Raw genomic sequence first — 18,189 nt, 5'->3', positions numbered from 1 at the left:
TGAGCTCATGGCGTATCAATAAGTAAAAAAAAAAAAATGGATGTAGCAATCACACATTTCCCCCTTTAAATGAATCAAAACGGTTTACTTTGACCATTTATGAAAAGCAATGTCAACTTATTACAGAGAGACCGTCATATTCTTACACATCGTAGCTGGCAGGATAATGACTGCATGTACAGTGAAGCGTTTATACTCAGTTTCACAGCACAGATGTTGAACTGCTCGTATGATGTGAAGGTTCAGGGTATCTCAAGACACCTTAAAACAATGTTGCTTGGCCAAAGACTTCTCTGAACAAGCGGATTAGTTATGTCATAAGCACCTTGTTCAAGGCTTTAAAAAATATATACACAATGTTAATGAAACTGCAGAACTAAATCTAGCAAAACCTCTCAAGGATCCAGTCCAGAGATGGCCTGGCTCTTATAATAAACCATTTAAAACCTTGCTTTGATAGATAAAATACCTCATGATGCTGGGTTTACAAGCATGTGTCAAAAAAATAAGGAAGGTAATCCATTTTTGTAGACACCCAGAATTTATTGCACATCTACAGAGTAGACAGTGCTTGGAAATGGCATGTGTGTAGGTTGGCTAGATTTTATTTATGTTAAGGTTGGTTACTGTTGCTCTTCAAGTATTTCCAGTCGTCTTGGTCCGTATAGTAGAACGTAGGCTATATGCCAGTCTCCTCCACCGGACAGCCTCAGTATATCTTCTGGAGATACCACGCTTACCTTGTCGTCATCAAACTTCACCCACTCATCTATGATGGGAAAAACATGAGTTATATTATTCACCTGAACCTCAAAAATATATGTTAATTAATACAGTTGTTTGTATCACTCATGTAGTCTGCAATGCACAAGGTAAACAGCAATATCGGGCAGACTTCCTCGACAAATAAGAGTGTGAAACGCGAGGATAAACTTTTGATGTTTTGGTCCCGCAACTACCACGTTGCAGCAGAAAGTGTACATACGCATATACTCGAGTGCATCATGTTGTATTGCGCTCATCTGCAATATCGGCCGTTCGTCCGGCTGCTATGTGGCTACATCATATCGCCATGAGTTAGTTTAAGTGATAGATCCCCAAAATCAATGTGTTCAGACCTCAAGTGGTCTACACGTATCTGGGTCCATATCCCACACCCTCTGGTTGTGTTGAACTGACTGAGGTGAACTATTCCTTTATAGGGATAGTTCACCCAAATTACATGTTGGTTTACTTACCCTGTAAGCAGTCTATAGACAAGGTATAACACAGAAATCCATGCTTTGATTTAGTTTCCCTGGCACTTTCTACATGCTAACATTTTAGCCTTTGTGGTATGAATCCCATTCAAGTCATGGGACCGATATTAGCATTTTTCACTGCATCATGACCAAATCATCCAAAAGTATCTCAAATAGATTAAGCTCAACAAAGTCACATACACTACATGACCTAAAGTATGTGGGTACCTGCTCATCGAACATCTCATTCTAAAATCATGGGCATTAACATGGAGTTGGTCCCCCCTTTGCTGCTATAACAGCCTCCACTCTTCTGAGAAGGCTTTCCACAAGATGTTGGAACACTGCTGCAGGGACTTGCTTCCATTCAGCCACAAGAGCATGAGTGAAGTCGGGCACTGATGTGGGGTAATTTAGGCCTGGCTCTCAGTTGGTGTTCCAATTCATCCCAAAGGTGTTCGATGGGGTTGAGGGCAGGGCTCTGTGCAGGCTAGTCAAGTTAATCCACACCAATCTTGACAAACCATTTCTGTATGGACCTCACTTTGTGCATGGGGCATTGTTATGCTGAAACAGGAAAGGGCCTTCCCCAAACTGCTGCCACAAAGTTGGAAGCACATAATCGTCTAGAATGTCATTGTATGCTGTAGGATTAAAATATCCCTTCACTGGAACTAAGGGGCCTTTTTGTATTTATTAAGGATCCTGGGTTCCAGCAACATTAAAGCAGTTATATACAATAAAAATATGACAGTACATTTGATAACACTTTTCACAAAACATTAAGTGTGCCCCCTCAGGCCACGACTATACTTCTGTGTGTGTCTCTTCACAGTCCCCGCTGTTCCGTAAGGTGTATTTGTATCTGTTTAAAAAAAATCTGATTCTACTGCTGCATCAGTTACCCGATGTGGAATAGAGTTCCATGTAGCCATGGCTCTATGTAGCACTATGAACTCAAAACGCAAAGGCATTAACTACCATTGTTGCTGAGTCGGTGGTGGACAGCAGTAAGGCGAGCACAATCTGGTAGGTAGCCAGGACTGTGATAGATTGAACTGCATTGCTCCCTATCGGTCATACGCAGGATCATCTCGGAATTGTGAGTTCGTCATTTTATGATTTCATTTCTATGATCGTTTTAACAATTTAAAAAAAATTGCAGTTTAAACATTAAGAAATGTTTTACATTTCTCACATCCCTAGTCAGTAGGCTATGCTAGCTCTTATCAGAATGCATCTCTCCCTTCACTCCGTGTGCAAAGGGGGGAAAGGGGGTGAGAGCCATCAGCGAAATATGGACATTAACCTGACAAAAGAATGGTTTTAGGACCCAAAAAAGCTGCAGGAATATTGTGTAGACTAACCACCGAAATTACTCACGTAAGCAAAATTGTTTAAGAGGGCAATGTCAGGTGTCGATAATTTTCAAGTTACTGTCCGGGCTCTAGTGAGTGTTGATGTCTATCAAATTGTATAGGTTACTTTGCTCTCTCCCCTGGCAACGGCCTGTCTAACACACGACGCGCGACCGCGCGCGCGCACACACACACGACGCGCACACACACACGACGCGCACACACACGACGCGCACACACACGACGCGCACACACACACACACACACGACGCGCACACACACACACACGACGCGCGCACACACACACGACGCGCGCACACACACACACGACGCGCGCACACACACACACGACGCGCACACACACACACGACGCGCACACACACACACGACGCGCACACACACACACGACGCGCACACACGACGCGCACACACACGACACACACACGACGCGCACACACACACGCGCACACACACGACGCGCACACACACGACGCGCACACACGACGCGCACACACGACGCGCACACACACACGACGCGCACACACACACGACGCGCACACACACGACGCGCACACACACACGACGCGCACACACACACGACGCGCACGCACACACGACGCGCACACACACGACGCGCACGCACACACACGACGCGCACGCACACACACGACGCGCACGCACACACACGACGCGCACGCACACACACGACGCGCACGCACACACACGACGCGCGCGCACACACACGACGCGCACACACACGACGCGCACACACACGCGCACACACACGCGCACACACGCGCGCACACACGACGCGCACACACGACGCGCACACACGACGCGCACACACGACACACACGACGCGCACACACACGACGCGCACACACACGACGCGCACACACACACGCGCACACACACACGCGCACACACACGACGCGCACACACACGACGCGCACACACACGACGCGCACACACACACGCGCACACACACGACGCACACACACGACGCGCACACACACGACGCGCACACACACGACGCGCACACACACGACGCGCACACACACGACGCGCACACACACACACGACGCGCACACACACACACACACGACGCGCACACACACGACGCGCGCACACACACGACGCGCACACACACGCGCACACACACGACACACACGACGCGCACACACACGCGCACACACACACACGACGCGCACACACACACACGCGCACACACACACACGACGCGCACACACACACACGACGCGCACACACACACACGACGCGCACACACACACACGACGCGCACACACACACACACACGACGCGCACACACACGACGCGCGCACACACACGACGCGCACACACACGACGCGCGCACACACACGACGCGCGCACACACACACGACGCGCGCACACACGACGCGCACACACACACGACGCGCACACACACACGACGCGCACACACACACACACGACGCGCACACACACACGACGCGCACACACACACACGACGCGCAACACACACACGACGCGCACACACACACACGACGCGCACACACACACACACACACACGCGCACACACACACACACACGACGCGCACACACACACGACGCGCACACACACGACGCGCACACACACACACACACACGACGCGCACACACACACACACACACGCGCACACACACACACACACACGACGCGCACACACACACAACGCGCACACACACACACACACACACACACACACACGACGCGCACACACACACACACGACGTGCACACGGATTGCTCTAAGATCTTGAAAGTGGCCTAGAGTATTATTTCATGTTTAAATCTTTTTTGTTGCCATGGAGGCAACAATTAAGCAGCAGCACAATAACGGTAACACTGTAGTCATCTACGTCACATTTTTTAAGACCTGTGAAAACAGAATGTAATACATTAAGACTTAAGGCCTTTAAATCAGATAAATTAACTTTTTTAGACTAAGGACTCGCGGACACCCTGTGAATGGAATTTGTGCCACAAATGCAAAAACGTTAGCATTTGGTAACAGTGCAAAACCAAAAACGTCGCTAGAGAAACTAAAACAAAGCATGGATTGCTGTCACATCTTATCCATAGACTGCTTACAGGGTAAGGAAACCAACATACCATTTTGTAATTTGGATGAACTATCCCTTTAAGGAACAGACTGACATCTATGAATCATGTCGATTGCACTGACTGACTGGCCTCTTACACAGCTACTCATTGTCTGGCCGTATGCTTTGATGAAGGTCTACTGTGACTGAAAACGTTTCACATTAAATGACTTGTGTGCAGAGACTCTTTTCTTAATGCTATCGAGGTCACCTTCTTTCCTCTTGACCCAGGCGACGTAGTGTCCGGAGGAGCTCGATCTGCCCTGGTGTGTCAGCACTCCCTGCAGGTCGTAGTAGCCACTGTTGTTAGAGCCCAAGTCTGCAGGCAATAGACAGGCACACGCTTAGAAACATATTCCTTAAGTTACCGTGTGTAACAACCTATCCCTTACACGTGTGTGTGTGTGTGTGTGTGTGAATGACTGACTGATGCCTTGTTTGTAGGGGCAGGCCACAAATCCATATGATGTAAAGTAACCAACCGTCGGCGAATGAAAAGGGCTCGTATTTCACTTCTTTCGGCTCGTCTCCCACTTTCCTCTCCACCTGTTTGATACACAAAGGGAACAATGTAAGCTAAACGGACTACACTAATGTTCGTTCACACTGAATTACTTTGTTTGGTCAGGGAACAACACTGAGCAATGTATTTCTTGGAGGTTTAGGTCTACTTCGTAGAGTATACATTTGCAGTTCAAAGCTGATTCGCGACGGACAAAGTAGACAAGCGATTCAATTCATTTCTACCTTTTGCGACTGTTTCTCCAGCTTCTTGTCCTCAATCTCCTTGAACTTTGACCTAACGGCCACCATCTTCTCCTGCAGCCCCGAGGTACACAGCTCATACACATCCAGCATCAGTGGGAACTTTACATCCTGGAACATTAAGTCAATGGGGGGAAGAAAAGCATCAAGACAATATTCTTCCTTTTACTTGCAACAGTATTCTGATGATAATCCCATCGATTAGGAGGACATTCCTATAACATCAGAATACATACCTTAAGGACTTTTGCATTGACAGACTCCTTCTCTTTGTAGAAAAATCGAACCATCTGAATGGTTAGGTAGGCAGGGAGGCGGCTGACTTTAGACTAGACGAAGAAAGGGAGACCAAGTGAACCAACCAACTAAAAAAGTACATAACAATAAAACAAATGCCACACCCTCTCAGTGGTTTATAAAAACCTTAGGGGCCCATGCCAAACTTACAGATTTTATGTACAGGGCATTTCTTTGCAAAGACGGAGACAGCTTGGTGATTTCTTCCTGCAGTCTCTGAAGAGAAAGAAACAAGAGACACGTGATGGGGATTAGATCAGTGTTGCCATGGTGACCGACCACATTGGAGACCTCACGGTGTGCGTGCGGGCTGTGCATGTGTCTGTGTTCCTGTGCATGTGATTGTGAGTTGCAGTGGTACTACTCACCAGCCTGAGGCCAGTGGCCAGGTACTTGACCTCCTGGTTGATGAAACAGCTGAGTTGGAGCTGGCTCTCTTTACCTTTGGCTGGCTCCTCGTCCTCAGACTCTGTACATTTCATACTGTGGAGAGGGGTTAAGGAAGGAACTGAGAGAGAGACAGGAGACTTATTCTTGGGAGGAGAGAGCAAAGGTTTGTTGAAATAATATAACAATTTGGAAGCCATTCTCCATTCCCTAATAGGTCTTGCACTCATCTGAACTTCAATGTATCAGATGTTCAGACTGCCAGGATACGTGGTTTCGAACTCCACTCCAAAATACTGGTCAATGAAGTTCTTCTTGGCAGCTCCACTCTCAGTCTGGAGGTGGAGGAGAAAGTTAGGACAACACTCACATCTGTAACTAGCTTGATAGCTTACATACTTCCATTTACACATACTTCCATGGGAGAATCTGTGTCTTGTGGCTCCAACTTCTGCTGAAGGACCCTCATCATCTGCAACCAGCACTCGTTGGCATCCTAGAGAGGGGCAGAAATTGACAAATGAAGCTCATTTCTACTCTTCAGACCACTTTTAGTATCAACAAAAAACGACTAAAAACGTAGCAATCAATGTGGTTCATTGGAGTATAGGATGTGCAGTACCATGCAGTGATCGCAAAGCGGCATCTTCTGATGGTGAGTGAGTGACTGACTGGTGCCAGTCAGAGGCCATGGTCTCACCTGCTGGAGGTACTGTCCCTGATCTCCCTTCTCAGCAAACTGGGGGAAGGCAATGTGCAGAAACTGCAGCAGGATGATGGGGTGTATGCTGGAGGAGGTCTTGTCCATGATCTTGTAGAGGTCACGGAGGGCTGGGGGGAATAAAATGGTAATTTAGCAGTTCTAACATGGCCATTTAACAGGTGCCTCTTTTATACAAAGCAGTTCATAGTATGTGGCCCACAAAGCTGGTGTAGCCTGCACCATGCCCTGACTCACCGAGTCCTACTATTAACATCTACACTAGCAGATAACAAAAAAGGCAGTGGCACAATGATATATATTAAAAAAAACATACAGAGACAAAAGGGAAATGACAAACCTGCTGTGATGTACTGGGATGGTACACTGGCCCCAGAGGACCGCAGAGCACCTGTATACCTGTAGAGGGAGACAGAGGGATAATAACTAAGAGCAAAGCCAGCCAAACAGGGACAGGCAGATACTTTCATAACAGGAATCAACATAATGCATAGGCTATTATTGTTGACCAAATAATGGTTTTAGAACAACCCGAAAATCTGCAGGAACGGTGAGTAACAAAATCACTGACCATCGGTAAGAAGGCAATGTGGTTGCCTGTAATTTTCAGTTTATCGTCCCAACTCTAACGAAGTCTGTGTGATCTAATTCTCAGTTGTATCATTGCATAGATATCAAATGAATAAGAAACCTATTTTATCATCAACGCTATAGATCCAACAAACGTTGATTGCATCTTCACAGATTGGCGTTGATATTGCATCAAGGGCCCACCTTCCGAGGGCTCCTTTCAGCTCTGGCACGGAGCGAAGACACTGCACTGTGGCGTTCATATAGCAGGTGTTGCCCAGGTTGGTCAGTCCACAAGGCATCTCCATCTACACATCGGATCAGACAACAAGCAAAATTGGGTTAGTTTCTCTATGACTGCCTGCACTGGCAAACCCAGGCAGCATTGATTCCATTAAAACAAAACACATCCAACGACTAAGTCATACATTGTACAGTCTCAATTTCCATCAGGGCTAGTAGAAATGACAGACATCTGTGGCCGTTCATAGCACTACTGTGGAAGGCATTAGCCTGAACATATCATACAGTTCCAGACGGACTAGACACTGGCCCTGAGAGCCAGCTTGAAAACAGTACTCGACATAGCTATTAAAAAGAGCCAGCTAGTGAACATGAACTCACAGCTGAGGCCAGCTGGTCTTCAGTCATGTCCTCAACAAACATGGGCCTGACTGCAGGCTCCTCGGGCAGGGCCTCGGCTGAGCCCATCATCAACAGAGTCATCCCCTGGGGAGGAGAGGGGAGAGGAGAAAAAGTGTCACATTGCATTCCATCAGATAACTGGAGATGGTAATCGCCAGCAGCATTAGGTTAGATAACATGCACCATAAATCCATCCCACTAAAATGACAATGAAATCAGCCAATATATCATAGCCTACTTTGCACAATACTGACGTCGATAGTAGGGCCGGGGCGACACCTGTACCGCGATACTCACTAATCTCGTGGCAAGGAAACAAAACGCGACGCGGATTTGACTTCTTTAGGACAATAGCCATAATGTTGGAAACAAACAGCTGTCATCCAGTGTCACATATTTATTTTTTCAAGCAATAACACACAATATTTTACATACAGCAGGTTTTTAAATGACCAAAGAGTTATGACTGCTTCGTGTTTCCATGATTGCCATTGAAAAAAAGTGATATTGGTATCGTCATAGCAATTACAGATAACAAATCTGAAAAAAATATTATAATTTTTCTTGAATCAGTCAATGTGCCCTTGAGCAAGGCACACTGCCCTATCCCATTTGGACAAGAGGAATACCTATGTAAGAATGCTGTTCATTGACTACAGCTCAGCCTTAAACACCATCGTACCCTCGAACATCATTAAGCTCAGGGCCCTGCGTCTGAACCTCGCCCTGTACAACTGGGTCCTGGACTTCTTGACGGGCCGCCCCCCAGGAGGTGAAGATAGGCAATAACCCCTCTACTACACTGATCCTCAACACAGGGGTCCCACAAGGGTGGGTGCACAGCCACCCTCCTGTGTTCCCAACAAAATGAAGGAGCTGATAGTGGACTTCAGGAGACAGAGGAAGGAGCACGCCCCGAACCACATCAACGAGGCCACAGTGAAGGTGAAAAGCTTCAAGTTCCTCGGCATACACATCTCGGCTGACAATCTGAAATGGTCCACACAGACAGTATGGTGAAGGCAGTGCAACAGCACCTTTTCAACCTCAGTAGGGTGAAAAATTTGACTTGGCCCCTAATACCCACAAACTTTTACAGATGCAACATTGAGAGCATCCTGTCAGGCTGTATCACCGTCCGCAACCCCAGGGCTCTCCAGAGGGTGGTGCGGTCTGCACAACTGGCCAAGAAGATCATCAAGGACCTCCGCCACCCAGCTACCATTCAGAAGTTGAGGTCAGTACAGGTGCATCAAAGCTGTGACCGACAGGCTGAAAAACAGATTCTACCGCAAGGCCATCAGACTGTTAAATAGTCACCACTAGTCAGCCTCCGCCCAGTACCCTTCCTTGACCTTTAGTCAACCCTGCACCCTAGAGGCTGCTGACCTCTGTACATAAACATGGAACACTTTTGTCACTTTAATGTTTACATACCGTTTTACCGAATTCATATATGCATATACTATATTCTAGTCAAGGCCTATCCTATTTAACTATTGCTGTACATATACTATTCTATCCTACATATTTTTCCAGATATACCACATATTCTATCCATATTGTCTATACATCCCATCAAAGTTGTGACGTGTCCATTTGTGTCCGAAACATATCTTCGGTATTGTAAAAAAACTTTTATAAACACTGCACTATAAGATGTAACCTTCCCCTATACAGTGCCTTGCGAAAGTATTCGGCCCCCTTGAACTTTGCGACCTTTTGCCACATTTCAGGCTTCAAACATAAAGATATAAAACTGTATTTTTTTGTGAAGAATCAACAACAAGTGGGACACAATCATGAAGTGGAACGACATTTATTGGATATTTCAAACTTTTTTAACAAATCAAAAACTAAAAAAATTATTCAGCCCCCTTAAGTTAATACTTTGTAGCGCCACCTTTTGCTGCTCACGGAAATTGAAGCTAAATTATTATTGGTGCCCTGGTCCTATAAGAGCTCTTTGTCACTTCCCACGAGCAGGTTTGTGACAAAAACTCACTCATATGTTTAAAAAATGTATCATATAGTGTGTGTGTGTGTGTGTATGGTAGGTCGACAATGATGGCAAAAAACAACATTTGAAAGTGCACTAACCCTGGTGCTAGAGGGGGTATGCAGCTGGAGGTTGAATGTTTGAAGGGGTACGGGACTATAAAAAGTTTGGGAAACACTTGTATAGAAAAATTAAAATAATGGTGAGGATCCTATTCGGTCACTGGTGCACTATGATACAAAATCCTGTGGCATACGGTAAAATACCTAAAAAAAAAACATGTAGAATGTTGTTTTATTTTAAAATGGCATATTTGATGTGAAAGATACAATTACCTTGATCTACAGTTTCTTAATGGTATATTTTCCATATGTGGCCAAGCAATTTCCTGTAGAATAAGTTAACGGTTTGTCATACAGAGTAACGATTATGTCATTCTGTATAACTGTTATACCACGTCATTCGTTATTCCGCCTGACATATAGTTTTTCTATTCTTAAGCTTTTACAGAATGTAGTGTATATTTGTAAGTTTAATTAGTAACATGTATCTTTATGTGTTAAGATATATATTGTCTATGTATTAGATTGTGAAAGACAAAAGTAATGACAACATGGTAATTTTCTTTTTTAGTGAAGTGACCTATTCAAGTCATAAGCACTTAATTATCATAATATTTTATTCATGCTCTATCACTACAGTTTTGATGATGTCGAGGAAATATCTGTCCTTATAGATGCCTCTATCCAACAAAGAGACGACTGCAAGTTCAGGGCCCGGAAGAACACAGATCCACAAGTTAGGGTAGAGTGGCTTCTGAGCAGGAAAGCAAGGTATTAGTGGTGATGCAGTTAAGTGACTGGGAAAATTTTTGGGCAGATGCATGCTGTGATGAACCTCACTCCATGGATGGTGAAAATCTTGAGGAGCACCCTGAGCAACAAGCCCTTACAGTTAGGTAAATACAACATGGCAGTAATATGAAAGAGAATACCAGCAATGAAGAAGACATTCACAACCTTTGTGGAAACAACAAAAGACACGAACATGGCAGGATCTGAACAAAAGCCTGAATCAAAAACTCGACATGCTCGCCAAGCACCATTTCATCTGGCTTCATCAAGTTGAGTGCCCAAATCTTAAGGAAATCATCGGTGACAATGAAGTACTTGTTCACGTGGACTTCTCAGAAAACTATGCATGTAAATTGCAAACAGAGGTTCAGGCTTTCCATTTTGGTGGGAGCAGAAAGCAGGCCACCATACAGTTGTAATTGGAAGTTTACATACACTATAGTTTTGGCAAGTCGGTTAGGTCATCTACTTTGTGCATGGCACAAGTCATTTTTCCAACAATTGTTTACAGACAGATTATTTCACTTATAATACCCTGTATCATAATTACAGTGGGTCAGAATTTTACATTCACTAAGTTCACTGTGCCTTTAAAAACAGCATGGAAAATTCCAGAAAATGTCATGGCTTTAGAAGCTTCCGATTGACTCAAATGATGTCAATTAGCCTATTGGAGGTGTATTGGTGGATGTATTTCAAGGCCTACCTTCAAACTCAGTGCCTCTTTGCTTGACATCATGGGAAAATCAAAAGAAAATCAGCCAAGACTTCAGAAAAATAAATTGTAGACCTCCACAAGTCTGGTTCATCCTTGTGAACAATTTCCAAACGCCTGAAGGTACCACGTTCATCTGTACAAACAATAGTACACAAGTATAAACACCATGGGACCACGCAGCCGTCATACCGCTCAGGAAGGAGACGTGTTCTGTCTCCTAGAAATGAACGTACTTTGGTGCAAAAAGTGCAAATCAATCCCAGAACAGCAAAGGACCTTGTGAAGATGCTGGAGGAAACAGGTACAACATGATCTATATCCACAATAAAACGAGTCCTATAATCGACATAACCTGAAAGGTCGCTCAGCAAGGAAGAAGCCACTGCTCCAAAACCGCCATACTACGGTTTGCAACTGCACATGGGGACAAAGATCATACTTTTTGGAGAAGTGTCCTCTGGTCGGATGAAACAAAACGATTGGCCATAACGACCATCGTTGTGTTTGGAGGAAAAAGGGGGACGCTTGCAAGCTGTAGAACACCATGATGTATGATGACCAACCTTTCATTGGACAAGTCCTTGATCCAGTGGGGAATGAAATTGAGGTGAGCTGCAGGAGACAAACGTTGGGAAGAACTGAGACATGAGGCCAGAAGCGATGTGATCTTTTACTAGTTATCTGACGTGAAAGCAGTCACCTCCGAGCCAGAGCCATCCACCAATCGAAGTTCAAAACTACGCAGCCCTGACTGGAAACAATTCAAAGAGGTGATAACTCAAAGGCTCCACCTGAAATGGGGAGAGTTCACCAGACTGGGTATTTTGTATCTCGACTTAAAGTGATGGTTACAAGGCCATATAAAAGTCAAATGTGAAGAGAAACAAGTTATTTAAAAAAATAGTTATGCATTTAAGTTTTAAACCAACATTCCAAATGATAAACATGGTGTCATTATTCCATATCATCCTCAGTCTTGTCAGTAGGATAAAATGTCAACCAGGATTTTATTCATTCGATTTTCAATCCAAGTTCATCACATTTTGCAGAGAATGTTATTCAATCAAAATGCTATAAGGCAGCCCCCCCGCACCTCTCTGATTCAGAGGTTGGGTTAAATGCGGAAGACACATTTCAGTTGAATGCATTCAGTTGTACAACTGACTTAGGTATCCCCTTTCCCTTCATGTCATATATTAATTAGGAGTTCTCATATGACTTTTCTCAATTTACCTTACAAACCAGATTAAAACTGACTGCCAGTGCCTCTCATTTTAGAAGTACATTTTTGTTGCTGAGCCAGTCTAAGGATCATCCCATGTGGAACTTCACAGTATGTCATTCGATATAACGATGCCACAGTCAGACAGTGTAAAGCAGTTTCTCTACGTCATTTACATAATTTTGTTTAATCAAGCAGGAGGAAACAATAACAATCTTTAGCCCATTACAGAAAATCATTTTCTTGAAATTGTTCAGCTTTTTTCACTTTTGAGTATGACATTTTGGGTGCTAAAATGTTCAGAAAGGCCAAAATGTATGATATTAATTATGATGTAATTTTGATTTTCGAAGCAGTACATGTTTGTTGAGATACAATTACTATCTATAAACAGCTGAATGCTAATACTGCTAAATAATTAGAAAATCCATTATTGTTACACCGAATGACATTCATGGAGAAATAATGATTCAAAATTCAAATGCATGGATTTTTATTTTCGGTGACTAAATCTTGTGTGTATGTACACTACCAGTCAAAAGTTTGGACACACCTACTCAGTCAATGTTTCTTTATTTTTACTATTTTCTGTAGTGAAGACAAAACTATGAAATAACCCACATGGAATGATGTAGTAACCAAAAAAGTGTTACATCCAAAAATATTTTAGATTTTTTTCAAAGTAAGAACCCTTTGCCTTGATGACAGCTTTGCTAACTCTAGGCACTCCCAACCAGCTTCATGGGGTAGTCACCTGGAATGCATTTCAACTAACAGGTGTGCCTTGTTAAGTTAATATATGGAAGTTCTTTCCTTCGTAATGCGTTTGAGCCAATCAGTTGTGTTGTGACAAGGTAGGGGTGGGTATACAGAAGATCGCCCTATTTGGTAAAATACCAAGTCCATATTATGGCAAAGACAGCTCAAATAAGCAAAGAGAAACAACAGTCCATTACTTTAGACATCAAGGTCAGTCAATACGGAACATTTCAAGAACTTTGAAATTTTCTTCAAGTGCAGTCGCAAAAACCATCAAGCGCTATGATGAAACTGGCTCTCATGAGGACCGCCACAGGAAAGGAAGACCCAGAGTTACCTCTGCCGCAGAGGATAAGTACATTGGAGTTCACTGCACCTCAGAATGTAGCCCAAATAAATGCTTCATAGTTCAAGGAATAGACACATCTCAACATCAACTGTTCAGAGGACACTGCATGAACCAGGACTTCATGTTTGAATTGCTACAAAGAAACCTCCACTAAAGGACACCAATAAGAAGAAGAGACTTGCTTGGGCTAGGAAACACGAGTAATGGACACTAGACCGGTGGAAAACTTATTTTGGTCTGATGAGTCCAAATTTGAGACTTTTGGTTCCAACCGTGAGACGCAGAGTAGGTGAACGGATGATCTCTGCATGTGTGGTTCCCACCGTGAAGCAAGTAGGAGGAGGTGTGATGGAGTGCTTTGCTGGTGACACTGTCTGATTTATTTAGAATTCAAAACACACTTAACCAGCATGGCTACCACAGCATTCTGCATCAGATGACCTGGCCTCCACAATCACCTGACCTTAACCCAATTGAGATGGGTTAGGATGAGTTGGACAGCAGAGTGAAGGAAAAGCAGCTAACAAGTGCTCAGCATATGTGGGAACTCCTTCAACACTGTTGGAAAAGCATTCTAGGTGAAGCTGGTTGAGAGAATGCCAAGAGTGTGCAAAGCTGTCATCAAGGCAAAGGGTGGCTACTTTGAAGAATCTCAAATATTTTTGGATTTGTTTAACACTTTTTTGGTTACTACATGATTCAATGTGTTATTTAATCTACAATGTAGAAAATAGTAAAAAAAAAAAACTTGAATGAGGAGGTATCCAAACTTTGACTGGTACTGTATATTTCAACAACTAATGAAAGTAGAAAGAACTTAACTAGCATTTAACACACACACCACCACCCCCCCCCCACGCATTTTGAAATCCTTATTTGTTATTGACCCATCTGATATGGCTCGCCCTAATATTTCCTCATTCCAGTCTATTACTGTGTAGATGTGTGTATTGTTTGATATAATTGCACTGTTGGAGCTAGGAACACAAACATTTCTCTACACCTGCAATAACACCTGCTAAATGTGTATGCGACCATTAACATTTCATTTGCTCCATACTGTAACGACCCTGGGTTTATAAGCGCAGAAATCGATCATGCCGCGCGAGCATGCTTTTGCGGCACAGTCGATAGTGCGCCGGACCTCGGGCTAGAAGGTCGAGGGTTCGAGACCTGCTCCCTGCTGTTTCATTACATTGGCGTCAAAAGTGGGATCGGAGCTTGCATCCATGACAGTGCGTGTGCTTGGCTCTTTGAAAGGAGGGAGTAGTGTAACGACCCTGGGTTTATGAGCGCGGATATCGACCCTGCCGCACGAGCATGCTTTTGCGGCACAGTCGATAGCGCGCCGGACCTCGGGCTAGAAGGTCGAGGGTTCGAGACCTGCTCCCTGCTGTTTCATTACAATACTATTATGGCTAACCCTGTAAAACAACACATTTTACTGCAGCTATCCAGTGTGTGTGACATCTTTTTATTATTTTTATTATTTCATAACAAACTCAGACTATACTTACATTCTTCAATTTGATGTTTCCCCAGTCATCATCCTAAAAATATATACACAAATGTATTATTGGAAATAATTCATGTATTGATTACCTGTGGTCCAAATTCATTGATTGTAAACTAAAACGTGACAGCAACTTTACCTTGAGTGTGCCTCCCTTGACCATAACCTTCTGTCTCTCTGGTTGTACCCCTGACAAGGCAAAGAGCTGAGCCTTGAAGACCATTGGAGGTTCTTCTGTGTTCAGCTCTATTGCATCAAACTTCTCCTTTCCCCATTTCACATTCACTGCGGAAATAAAAGAGAAACAAAACAGGTATGTGTGAAAACCAAGCCGGCATCTGGGAGTGGAGGGCATCTCTGATGCATCATGTCAAGTCATGAATGATACAGCACAATCATATGTTATAGTGATAACCTTTGTGATGCAGAGAATGGCTTGAAATAGGAGTCGAATGTTGGTTATGTTAGTCTTGATCACCTGCTAAATAGACATGTCCACCCTCGCCTTATATGCTAACGTTAGCTATCTAGATTTTAGGGATAATGAAGGCTGGCAAGCTTCCTTGATGTGATGTAACCTTTTTCAGTTACACTGTTTTAACATTAAGTACATCCATAATGTTAACGTTAGTCGAACATAAGCAAGTGAACCACTTCGGCTAACGTTACTGTGCTGATAAAGCGTTAGCATACTAGCTAACCTGTAGCTAGCTAAACTCTCTTACTAAGTACCATAACTGTCTTGCTAATTAGTTACCTGGCTAGCAAAAGAATCACACAAAAATCCATACATTTAGCTGTAACCAATTGGCTAACGTTTGACTAGGTACTTGTTTAGCTACATCTGGCCCCCCCCCCAAAAACGTGCAAACGTTGCAGCAGTTTTCATAGCTAGATATGAACTGTCACAGAGTCTATCTGGCTGGTTTAGCAGTTAGTAGGCTAACGTAGTTAGCTAAATATTGACGTGAGTGCAGGAAGTTAGTGATGCTGATGGAATTTGTTAGCATAACATAAAATATGTACGTTAATAGCTAGATACCGTAGGCTAAATTAGTTATTTCGTTTGGTAGTTATGTCCACAAAACCAACACGGATCTGGTTTAGCTAGTTAGCTTGTAAATAGTTGGTTAGTTTTTAATTTAGTATTTTCTTAAAATCGGAGAACACTCCCGAATCGTTTATTTTTGTCGGCCTATGATGCTAAATTACTAGCGTTCCAATTATGATCACTAAAACACGTGTATAAATAGTTCCGGGAAAAGTATTATCAAGGCAAGTGGTCACGTTATAGGGTTAACATACCTGAAAACACGGGCATATTTTAGGCAGTTTTGTTTGTTAATGTCCAATTCCAGTCGCCGGGACGCGAATTCGCTGTCTGGTGCAGGTGGCTACGTTAGGTTTCGGACTAGCTAGTCAGCTAGCTACACCGTCACCGAACTTCATTTAAGCAGCTCGCACAATGACGCTGCAACTGCATGCCAGTGTGCACGCTGAAACATTATCGATGCGCTCTGCCTGCAGCTATCCAGCCTGGTTCAAATAGTATTTTTGTAATCTCATCAAATTCCCACATCAGACACAGCCGATTTAATTGTAAAAATATATATATATTTTTTAAAAACGCGCACAAAATAATTTAACCAGTTTCAGTCTCCAAGGTTGACTCTCCTGATGAATCATGATCGCTAGAAAACTGACCAAATCCCTAGCCTAAATCTACCCCTACCTCTACCCCTACAGGGGAACAACCCCTCCCTACCTTCAGGGTATCATTTATTTTCCTAGGCAAGTCAGTTAAATTCTTATTTACAATGACGGCCTACCAAAAGGCCTCCTGTGGGGAAGGGAGCTGGGATTTAAAAATAAAAATATAGGACAAAACACACATCACGACAAGACACCACAACACGGTTGATGCACAAAACAAACATTATTGGGCACAGACAACAGCACAAAGGCAAAAAGTTAGAGACAACTATGCTCAAACCCTACATCCCAACCAGAGAACTCCATTCTGCCACCTCTGGTCTCTTGGCCATCCCACCCCTACGGGAGGTCAGCTCCCAGGAACCAGCTTCGCCCTGATGCTAGGACAGTAGAGTTCCTGCCCATCTTCCGAAAACCCTACCTCTTCAAAGACTATCCTAAAACTAGACACCGGCCTTATAACCCCCCCCACACACACACCACACACACACACACACAAACACACCTTGCACTTGTCTTTTCCAGCTAGCATCGACTTTGCTGTTAACTTCTTTATTGAGGAAAATGTACTTACTAAGACTGATATTTGGTTGTCTCACCTAGCCATCTTAAGGTGAAAGCACTAAGTCGCTCTGGATAAGAGCATCTGCTAAATGACCAAAATGTAAAAGCAGCACGTCAGTAGTTCAAAACCTTCTTTACCTTGTGCTTTGTCATTTCCTTCCTGCCAATCAACAGTGATGCTCATCCGTCACACACCTCTTCTCTGTTCCCAGTACTGTGATTGTTGAATTACTAGCTACAATCACAGCCCTGTGATTGGTAAATCACTTCATTAGCCACAAGTCAATATGCAGTTGCTCAGAACAAATGACTGTACAGTGGGGCAAAAAAGTATTTAGTCAGCCACCAATGGTGCAAGTTCTCCCACTTAAA

General features: G+C 43.9%; 1 protein-coding gene across 2 annotated transcripts; it reads right to left on the bottom strand.

The window, feature by feature from the left end:
- Positions 1 to 64: 64 nt before the first annotated feature.
- On the bottom strand, positions 65 to 18,016 carry LOC112226777 (ubiquitin carboxyl-terminal hydrolase 14). 2 transcript variants are annotated; one of them, XM_024391325.1, is made up of 16 exons: positions 17,956 to 18,016; positions 15,680 to 15,825; positions 15,545 to 15,577; positions 8,106 to 8,210; positions 7,686 to 7,789; positions 7,252 to 7,310; positions 6,891 to 7,021; positions 6,606 to 6,686; positions 6,461 to 6,525; positions 6,172 to 6,286; positions 5,954 to 6,019; positions 5,743 to 5,835; positions 5,489 to 5,617; positions 5,224 to 5,287; positions 4,953 to 5,060; positions 65 to 769 (listed from the first exon to the last, which is right to left on the bottom strand). In XM_024391325.1, the coding sequence occupies exons 1-16, from the start codon at positions 17,999 to 18,001 to the stop codon at positions 624 to 626; spliced, it is 1,491 nt and encodes a 496-aa protein (XP_024247093.1). In that variant the 5' UTR covers positions 18,002 to 18,016; the 3' UTR covers positions 65 to 623. The 2 variants fall into 2 exon arrangements, with proteins under 2 accessions (XP_024247093.1, XP_024247094.1); XM_024391326.2 differs by lacking the exon at positions 17,956 to 18,016 and adding an exon at positions 16,846 to 17,032.
- Positions 18,017 to 18,189: the final 173 nt, after the last annotated feature.

Source organism: Oncorhynchus tshawytscha, linkage group LG28 (assembly GCF_018296145.1).
Source record: "Oncorhynchus tshawytscha isolate Ot180627B linkage group LG28, Otsh_v2.0, whole genome shotgun sequence".
NCBI lineage: Eukaryota > Metazoa > Chordata > Actinopteri > Salmoniformes > Salmonidae > Oncorhynchus > Oncorhynchus tshawytscha.
Note: the sequence above shows the minus strand (reverse complement) of the source record. Positions and strands in the feature narration are given on the sequence as shown.

Excerpts from the sequence above, each read along its gene's own strand:
- LOC112226777 (XM_024391325.1), bottom strand. The coding sequence starts at position 18,001 with ATGAGCATCACTGTTGATTGGCAGGAAGGAAATGACAAAGCACAAG. Across the intron at positions 7,790-8,105 it reads AAGACCAGCTGGCCTCAGCT|ATGGAGATGCCTTGTGGACT; the intron begins GTGAGTTCATGT and ends TCCGATGTGTAG. Across the intron at positions 5,288-5,488 it reads TGGAGAAACAGTCGCAAAAG|GTGGAGAGGAAAGTGGGAGA; the intron begins GTAGAAATGAAT and ends TGTATCAAACAG.